Below are 10,271 nucleotides of genomic sequence, written 5' to 3' on the forward strand. Positions count from 1 at the left end.
TTTATGTAACGATAAGAATATAATAAAGATACAATATTTTATATTATTTAATACACATTAATTGGTTTGAACTTGAGTTTAGAACTAGCTCCTGGAGTTAGTAAGGGCGCGTTGTCCAAGACGATTTCCTCTTTGCCATCTTCATTCGATGGTACAATTGTGAAGTTGAGGAGCAGGAATATCACTGCCAACCTGATCTGGAGTAAAGCTAATTTAAAACCTGAAAAAAAAATGACATTGGCTTATTGTAATTAAATAAAAAAAACAATATATTAGTGGTATTCATAATGTGTTAAATATAAAATGTTTTACCATGTTAAATGTTATGAGTTTAGGATTGAATATAAAGTCATGTTAAATGTCAAATGCATAAGCCTAAGCCTATTTGCAAAAGCCTAGCGGATTTTCTGAGCAACTTGTTTTATAACCTTTACTTCCAAACCTTCATGTTATTGTTTACTTCTAAGTTCTAAATAAAGTAATTTATTACAACATACCTAAATGAAGTGAAAAGTGGAAGTTGTGTTAAAGTTTGGCTACCTAGTGCCTTGTTGATCTTCTAACTTGAGAGGAAGAGTATCAAGATGAGTTAATTGACTACTTACATTACATTATTATTATTTAGGAATTTTCCTTATTCTCGGTTTTCACCGGACGTAGCACCTACCCGGACCTAGGTCAAGGGTGAGGCTAGAAAAAATTAATCTTTGAAATTGCTGAATTTTCTGACAGCTCGATCCTTTGTTCAAAATGATATGGTCGAATCTACATGTTGGCCAAGCCGTGTCAAACTCAGGCATGCGCGTGCATGTGGATGGGTGGCTTGGTTTGGCTGGTACGAGTTGGCCTAAGCTCATTGCTGATCCGTCGAGAGTCGGTTTTGGACACAGGCCAAATGGGGGTTCGTGAGAGCGCTCGTGTAGCATCTCCATCATTGTTCTTTTTTAGTTGCAATTAAGAGCTGTTAGGAGGTTAAAGGTGTTTGTTGTTACTTTTTATATTAAGTATTATATTTAATCTTATTTATTGATATTAAATTTCATTTAATCTTCTTTCATTTTCTTTTCTTTTTTGTAATAAAAATAATATAATCCCAATGCAATGGCTGAAACCACTTGCATGTCCGCCATGCTTGCCTCTCTGAAAAAATGTGGATGTTCCTTTGTTTACCGAGCACAAGCCTCCGAATCGTGGCGAGCGGCCAACACGTAGTTCTGCCTTTAGATTATTGATCAAACCTGTTAAAAAAGTATATTAACTAAAAATTCTGGATCTTCACACTTCTTCTCAAATTCAGTAGTGTCAGATGGCACTATTGATTATTAAGAAATACAGGCATTTCCATTCTTATTATTAAGAATCAATCTCCCTTATCCAATACATAGCTCCAGCGGTTAACTTGAGAACTGGAAATCACTATATTATTTTAACTAAGTTATAAAACAACGAAATTTGGTATATGTTTCTTTATATAAATTATAAAATCTCTTTGAAAAGGAAGGCATTCCAAAGTAATTCTTTTTCCAATAACTCATTTCCCACTTGGAGTCCTCATGATATTCGACGTGGAAATTTCCTTTGGAGAATGCACTACAACTTTGGTTTCATCATTTTATTTAATATATCCAAAAATAACGTATTTTTAGCCATTGATCTGTGTGTCTTCCTCTTTGGATTTAGTGGTTTCCGTGCTTGTCATAGAACTGCTCGGATCAGTCTTATGGAAATGTTAATTATTTTGCCTCGACAGGGGCCTACTTCTGAACTGCCGCAATAGCTTTCAGTACTTACAGTTTCCAGAGGTAATACATTAACGTATGAGAGCATTGAGCCAGGGAATTCAGATACATCTCTTACTTTTACAGGGCCAATGTGGCTTAACCAGTTTTTATCATCATGACAACGGCTAAAACAAGAGAAAAATTCCTCACTCTCGCATCGGTGTCATTGTCCTATGCAGTTTCACCACGACTGCATAAACTCAGCTTGTTGGCATTCAAGGCTTACTATGCCAGTTGAAATCCACATAAAGAGGAACGCGTACAAGATGCTCAATCAAGCATAGCTACAGCTGCGTAGTCCGGCCATTAGAGGAAAGTAACGTAGAGGCACACAGTTGCCGAACTTTGGCCCTAGGAGTTCCTTCCTGCACCATCACTTTTAAGACGTCTAAGTAATAAAATTTCAATCAAGTTTAGAGTGTCTTAACAAGTATTTTTTAGTTCTTAATAATGTCTGGAGACTGGTAGTTACAATTACTTCCCTTTTGAGTAATCCCTATCAATCTTCTCTATCCTGGCCTCTATCTCATTCCTACCTACTTCCTTATACTGGTAACATTGAGAATACGAAGGTACACACAGTATCGACGATTTCGTGGTACTGACATCAAACCTCAACCTCATGGTAGTTTTGTCAGGGCCTGAAAAGCTTAAAGTACAGTTATCAAGTATTATCAGTACTACTTGAGTTACCAACTATTTCTAAGTCATTTGTCCCCCCCCCCTACGCAACCGTTGGTCTAGTAACAGCACTTCCTTACAAATTACTTTCCTTACAAATTTCCCCTAACTCTTTATGGGTTTTAGCGTTGCAGTTTATTATTAGAGCATGCACATAAAAAAGAAAAGGAAAAGACAACTTTTTTTTTTTTTAATAAAAAAGATTTAAAAATTCTACATCTATAAATTTCTCAATTTGTTTTCATAAATTTTCGCAACTAAAAACTTGATACAAATTAATATTTCCATAAAAATTGACTTGTCTACATGAGGTACTCCATAATGATTTGTTTCAAATAATTTAAAAAAATTTATATATTGACCTTTGATAGAATATTCCTTATTTATAAACATATAATGCTATACATATGATAAACATAAAGTCTACCTTAGAGGTAATGATTTGATTGGATTACATACCGACACATATTCTGGGCCCTTCTCCAAAAGGAAGGAATGCGTACTTAGGAATGGAATCCTTCTTCTCTTCGGAAAATCTTTCTGGATCGAATTTTTCAGGATCGGGAAAGTACTCCGGATCCTTATGGAATGATCCAACAGGAATGAAGACCTTGGTGCCTTTGGGTAGCGATGTATTCCCGACGACTGCGTCCTGTGTGCAAGTGCGGGACAGCCAGGCTGCTTGGGAGTGTATTCTCAGGCTTTCTGCATTTATAATAATATTGAGGTAGTGAATACATAAACGTTATTTAATGTATTCTAAATTTAAAACTCAATGACCAAAAATGCTTCAAGTTTTATTTTAATCTTTGTTAACCTCTTAGAGAACTAATCTAGGGCCAAATACATACCTTTTTATTTTTTTACATATTAAACAGACTTCGATATGGAACAGGCTTTTGATCAAGTCTGGTACTCGGGAATCCGTAAACATAAGTAAAAGATTATCTGGCAGAATGGTATAAGTCAGTGAAATTGTACCAAATACTACGTGATTAATAGTCCTTCAAAATCCTTCATAAAATCCTCAATGCTCCTTACTTTATCACAAATAAATTCATCCATAAAGACCTTAATGTTCTTTTTGTAACCGATCTAGCCCGAACCAGATACCAATCCTCCCATTATAATCTCCAAACCTCTAGTATCTATCCTTGCTTCCTTTTTTTATTCCTCACAATCCTCCGAGGCGCCTAAAAAAAAAGATGGCCTCGAGACCTTCTAGTGGTGAAATATTAGAGTGCAACCAATGGATAGTATCTCTACATGCCTGTATCACTCCATTACGATCTTACACCGAATCTATTAGATGTATTTTTATGTATATACAGTTATAAATATCAATAAATAAATAAATTAAAAAAAAAATGAAAAATCGTGCTCATAATAAGATTTTTCACGAATGAAGGACCTAATTTTGTTGTCAATTTTTAGTTTTAGGTTTTCGGCAAACGCTACTTCTGTACCAAATCAGGCCCGCTGTCCGCCATAGACAAAAAACCTGTTTTTCTAAAATATTAGCACCTAAAACGGCTGTAAATTTTCAAATACTGTAGATGGAACATTTTATACCATCACTTTAATCTCTATCAGGCCTCTTGAAAAGGAAATCAAAGATAAATGGCAATCTTTGTGGAACGAAAACCCAATGAGTAAATTAAAAATTATTAAAAAGGACGTCAAGCCCTGGGGTATCTCCAGCCATAAATGCCGTAGGGAGGAAGTTGTACTGACTAGGCTGAGAATAGGTCACACGAGGCTCACCCACTCCTATCTTATATAAAAAGAAACGCCTCCGAACTGCCAGTATTGCAATAACAATTTAACAATAAGCCTTGTTTTCCTACGATGCCCATATTTCACAACACACCTCAATAGCTTAGGACTAAACCAAGATATCTCAAAAACCCTTGGAGACGATGATAAGGCAATAGAATTGGTGTTTCAGTTTTTGAAATCACAAAATTTACTGACAAAAATATAACTTGATCTGAAGGGGAAAAAAAATAATAAAATAAATAAATAAAATAATAAATAATCAAATTAAAAAATAAATAAAATTTAACGAATATTAGCAAAATTAAATAAAATATAAATGGCGTTGATGACCAATGAAGTTTGGCGCCACTAAACAAAGAAACAACAACCACCACTTTAAAGGTAATTAAGAGGAGAAGATCGTCGAGGGGGGGGGAGGGTGGAGGGAGGGTGCAAGCAGCAGAAAAAACACATATAAACAAACGAATTATTTATTTGTGCCGTTTCAACCTGATTTTCAGGTCTTTATCAGGGCTATAAAAACAAAGAGCATTATTCAGAGAGAAAAAAAAATACAAATAAATAAAATAAATAATGAGCAGTAACAGTAACTAAAAATTTAGAAATATACATAATAATGGAATGAAAATTTTACTTAACTTGGCTCTATTATCAATGAGAACCAGGATGAAGAAGAAGAAGCTAAAAGCAGAATTGCTGCTGGAAATAGAGCTTATTTATCCATAGCACGGTTAATTAAAAGCAGACTTATCAGTCGTACCACCAAGTTCACCCAGTACAAAACGTTGATAAGGCCAGTTGTCACATACGGTGGAGAAACTTGGATGCTAAGTAATAAAAGCATTAACCTGCTAGACAGGTTTGAAAGAGTAATTCTGAGGAGAATCTTAGGGCCCGTGTGCGAGAATGGTAATTGGCGAAGAAGGAAAAATGGTGAACTTTTTGGGCTCTATAAGGAATGTAGCATCTCCGCGTACATAAGAATACAGAGGCTTAAATGGCTTGGCCATGTATTGAGGATGAGCGAGGAAAGAATGGCACATAAACTGTACAGTTACGTTCCGGATGGTGTGCGGCAACGTGGTAGGCCGAAGGGCCGAAGGAGGGATGCTGTGAGGTGGGATCTGTGACAACTGAGGATCCTAGTTACCCTTACAGAAGATAGAGAAAGATGGTTGGTGGCCGTTGAGCAGGCCAAGGGTAGCTTTATGCGCCTGTTCTGCCAGTAAAAGAAGAAGAATGGAGTACAAATATAAATTATTTGATTAAAATTAAAATTTGATGAAATCATTAAATAGTCATTTATTTACAACTCCCATTTATATGTATATAAATAATAATGTTATCAATCTACTACTGTCTTTGTTCATAGTTATTAATCAAATATTTTATATTTTCATTCCATTAATATGTATATTTCTAAATTTTTAGTTGCTGTTACTACTCATTATTTATTTGTATTTATTTATTTTTATTTTTCTCTCTGAATCATGGTTGTTGTCCTTTTGTTTTTATAGACCTGATGAAGACCTGAAAATCAGGTCGAAACGTCGGCACAAATAAATAATTTGTGTCTTTTTTGCTGACAGCACCCCCAGACCTTCTTCTCCTCTTATATCTACTGTCAACTATCTTAACGTCATTATAAAGGTAATTAAGTTTGACACTTGACGCATATCAACAGTACCGACTTCTAGTAATACACATGGTTATCCAAATGCTGTTTATTCCTGATCTTATACTAACATGAGTTTTGACTATCAAACTGGCGGGCGCATTTTGGAACTTAACTAAATTTTTTAAAAAACAGATCTCCATCATTACAATAAAGGTTTCTGATTTCGATACACTTACCATTAAATGCCATATTCAAATAATTAATGGAGCTGGCTTTGTCTAGATCGAAGTCTGTCGGACATTTTGAAATTGAAGAAATTTCTTTCCGCAACTTGTCCTGGACGTGCTGATGGTTGGCCAAGTCGAGAAGAAAGAAGGCTAATTGGTTTGACGAAGTCTCTGTACTGTCCGCGTAAAATGTCAAGCAGTGCGCTGCTAATTCCAGGTTTGTATAGGCTTAATAAAAAAAGTAATATACCATTAATTTCTGTAAATAATTATGTATTAAACATTTAACTTAAATGTGAACTACTTATCAACCTGGTTTGTTTTCTTCTTTCAACTTTTGGTTCAGCTTCATAATGTAGTTGATAAAATCGTTCTTCACAACATTAGAGCTGGATCTGTACTCGATCATTTTTTGAACGAATGATTTAAAAAATTCTTCAGCATCTTCGGACAAAATCCTAAGAAAGAATGAAAAAAAAAATCGGTACATTCAAACTAAGTTCTTGAGCAATAATGAAGGATATATTTTAAATATTGAACTGGTGTCCATTCAATTTCATTGGAACATCAAATCCTAAAATATCCATGCTTCAATGAAAGATCTTAGCAGTTATCGTTTTTAAATAATCTTTATTAGCTTTACATATGACTATTAAATAACCACATTATTCTATAAAATAATAAAAATTCATTACAATGAGCATGGATTCCTGTTTTAATGAATCTAAACTTTTAATTAATTGGCACAAAATTTTTTTTAAGTCAGGAAAAAAAAGGATTAATAGGCATTTCATATATCCCTCTATTACGCTACTTCAGTAATTGGACAAATCCTGCCGACTTACACAAATCAACGTACTCAACAGCAGTGAAAAATGTAAACTTTAATTTTATTATAAAATCAAGGAGCATGGTTAAGCAGAAAATACGTTGAGCTGAGAATGAGAATCTTTACAGGGTTAACTCTTAGTATGACTCCCAACAACTACAAATCAATATATTTTAGAAAATATCATGAAAACTACTATTCCTACTAATATAAAGGACATAAACTACTTGATAGTACATTAAATTAGCATTAGTTTGAGTTTAATAGACATCTATACGTCACATAGATCCTGAGATATAGATTTCTCAAAATAAATTAACTAACTACTATTCTCTCAATAGATTTTTAAGAAATCTTGCTTTATAAAAAGTTATATCTTGAGAACCATTGAACCTAAATAGCTCTATCAGGGCTGATATTTCAGAAAATGGACTCTACTTTAAATAATGTAAGTATTTGAGTAGTTTTAATGATATAAAGCTCCGAATGAAAAATTAATTTTTTTTAACATCTTGAAGAGCCATTTTTTATCCCTATATAGATAGTTCTCACCAAAGTAATATGAAAATGGGGTGAAATAACTGACTTTTTTTCTTCCCGGCTCTTGTACCACTACTACTTTCGCTTATCTATACAAAAAGTAATTACTTGGATATGCCTAGCTATCTAGCCTTAGAGTTAGTCTTATTCAGTCAACCCAGTAGGTAGAAAGTTCGTCTAAAAGTGTGTTGCTGTTGATTAAGTAGGGGTATCAGTCAATGATATATTATTAAAGGACATGCAAAAGAAACTAATGGCTTTCAAACTATCATATTCTGAACACTTATTCTATCAACATGGCTGGTCGAGTTGTTGATGCATTGACTCGAGGTCTGTTACGTCAACGATCAAGTAGGCTGAACCGAATATCAACCTATCGCCAACCCAACTATATTAGTACAAGAGCCGGGAAGAAAAAAAGACAGTTATCACCCCAATTTTTGATTACTTCAATAAAACTATGAATAATTACTAGTCAAAGCCAAGTCTCATAGAGGAAGAGTGCCATAGATAGGGGGATTAAAAAATGGCTGCTGTTTCAAAACCTTAAAAAACATTGATTTTTCTTTATAATCCTTAAATTTTTGATTTTTCATTCGGAGCTCTATATCTTAAAAAGTACCCACAACACTAAAAAATCTAAGAGAACATTATTTAAAGAAGAGTAAATTTGCTGAAATATTAGCTCTAAAATAAATTTGATTTGTGAAAAATATATCTCTGGATCCATAAGACGCACATATGTCTGCCAACACTCAAAATGAAGGAAATTTAACTTACTATAAAGTAGTTTATGACTCATATCTTCGTAGGGGTAGTAGTTTTTATGATATTCATATATTAATATAAATTTGGCAAATGAAAATTTGTCCGAACAACTATAAATATATTTATTTTAAGAAATTTCATGTAACCTATTACTCCTACGAAGATAAACATCATGAACTACTTTATAGCTCGTTAAACTAGCTTTAATTTCAGTGCTAATAGACATCTGTACGTCAAATGGTTTTTGGGATATAAATTTTTCAAAATAAATTCACTATCTACTGATTTTTTAGTACGTCCCATACAACATTTTTATGAAATGTGTTTTTTTAAAAAGTGATATCTCGAAAACTATTAAACGTAAATAACTCTATTAGGGCTCATATTTTAGCAAATTTACTCTTCTTTAAATGACGTTCTCTTAGGTTTTCTTAGGTTGTTCCTACTTTTTAAGATATAGAGCTCCGAATGAAAAATTAGTTTTTTTTATCGCTTTGAATTAGCTGCCATTTTTTATTCCCCTACCTATAATTGGCAGATTCGTCAATTTTGACTATTAATTACACATAGTTTTCATGAAAGTAATTAGAAATTACTTAGAACTGCCTTTTTTCTCCTCTTGGGCTCTTGTATATGGACAATAGTAGTTATCCGGACAAAGATACGGAGAAATAATATTGCGTGAGAAGGTTTAAATTTGGGAAACCATGGTTTTTTAGATTTTTCAGTTCATGTTCTTATTATAATATCTATAAAATAGTAATATAAATATAAAATCACCTTAGCTTGAGAAAGGTGGCAACCTTGGGCAATAAAAAATAGCAGAACATCGTAAACGGTGAAGGTTTGAATATTTTTTCTGAATTGGCATACTTGACAAAGTTGTTTTCTGGGTCGGTAAATGCACTGGGTTCTATGCCAAATCCGCAAGAACATGAATTGTCTACCGTGTACAGAAAAGAGAGCTCCTTTGCCTAAATATAATATATAAATAACATTTCCAAGATATATAATAACATTTTTACAAACTTATTATAAAAATAAAAGGAATAATAGTTTAATACCGCAACTGGTTCCATTTTCTTTTCAGTCAAGTAATTTACCATGTTTTCAGCTACCCTATACATGATAGGAATGATCTCCTTGAACCTGACAGCAGTCATATTCGAAGCTTGAATACTTCGCAGCTCCTTCCATCTGAAACATACATGAATTTTTATGAATGAGAACTAGTCCTGTTAGATTTAAAGTCATTCAGCAGGAAGGGCGAGTTTGAATCTGAATTTTCAAAAAATTGAAATTTCTTCAAATAATTCATTTTAGGAACTACCTCTTCTCCATATTTTATCCATACTTAGCTGGGTTTCATATTCAAATCTACTGTTTAGGACAAGCCTTATTTACCCCAATTAAAATATCTCGAACAGAAGAACCTTAATCTACATATTAAAGTAAAAAAAAAAAAAGTACGAAAATGAATTATAGTAATATCTTAAGACATTTTTTTGAGTTTAAAAACTGTAATCCAGAGTTTATCTTTTTAAAGATGAGGTGTTTGCATAGCTCTTTGGGCAATTATTGGCAATTAGAACTCAAATCAAAGCTAGTCGAATTTACTATAAAGTGGTTTATGACCTTTTTCTTCGTAAGGGTAGTAGTTTTCATGATACGTATGAAAATTGCTACTCCTACAAAGATACATAATAAACTACGTAATAGTAAATTGAATTAGCTTTAATTTGAGTGCCAATAGACATCTATACGTCTAATGTATGAAGCAGATGGTAAGGGTTGCGGTCAGAAAGAACAAAATAGTTTTCAACAATTTATTGTCAATGTTTGTTTAACCTATCATTTTGAAGAGGTAGGTGGTCCTGATTTATCATCCATGATATATATCGTGGTCCTCACAGGGTTCGCGGACGATCAGGCTGTGACGGCGCGCGACAGGGGTTCTGCAGAAAGAATAATAAATGGTGTACAGAGGCTGCTCGCGGAGATTGGTTTGGCAATTAACGCAAAGAAAAGTGTGGGTATCGTGTTGGAGA

General features: G+C 33.6%; 1 protein-coding gene across 1 annotated transcript in view; it reads right to left on the reverse strand.

The window, feature by feature from the left end:
* Positions 1 to 10,271, reverse strand: part of LOC106687998 (cytochrome P450 3A25) — a gene marked incomplete at its 5' end in the record, with an annotated part of 16,625 nt that continues 6,354 nt past the window's right edge. Inside the window, 6 exon segments of the mRNA XM_014432248.3 lie at positions 1 to 220; positions 2,922 to 3,167; positions 6,096 to 6,314; positions 6,399 to 6,544; positions 9,004 to 9,197; positions 9,288 to 9,420. Coding sequence (XP_014287734.1) covers positions 48 to 220; positions 2,922 to 3,167; positions 6,096 to 6,314; positions 6,399 to 6,544; positions 9,004 to 9,197; positions 9,288 to 9,420 — 1,111 coding nt within the window. The 3' untranslated portion in view covers positions 1 to 47.

This window comes from Halyomorpha halys, unplaced genomic scaffold, assembly GCF_000696795.3.
Source record: "Halyomorpha halys isolate HHAL.00 unplaced genomic scaffold, Hhal_1.1 Scaffold1036.1, whole genome shotgun sequence".
NCBI classification, from domain to species: domain Eukaryota; kingdom Metazoa; phylum Arthropoda; class Insecta; order Hemiptera; family Pentatomidae; genus Halyomorpha; species Halyomorpha halys.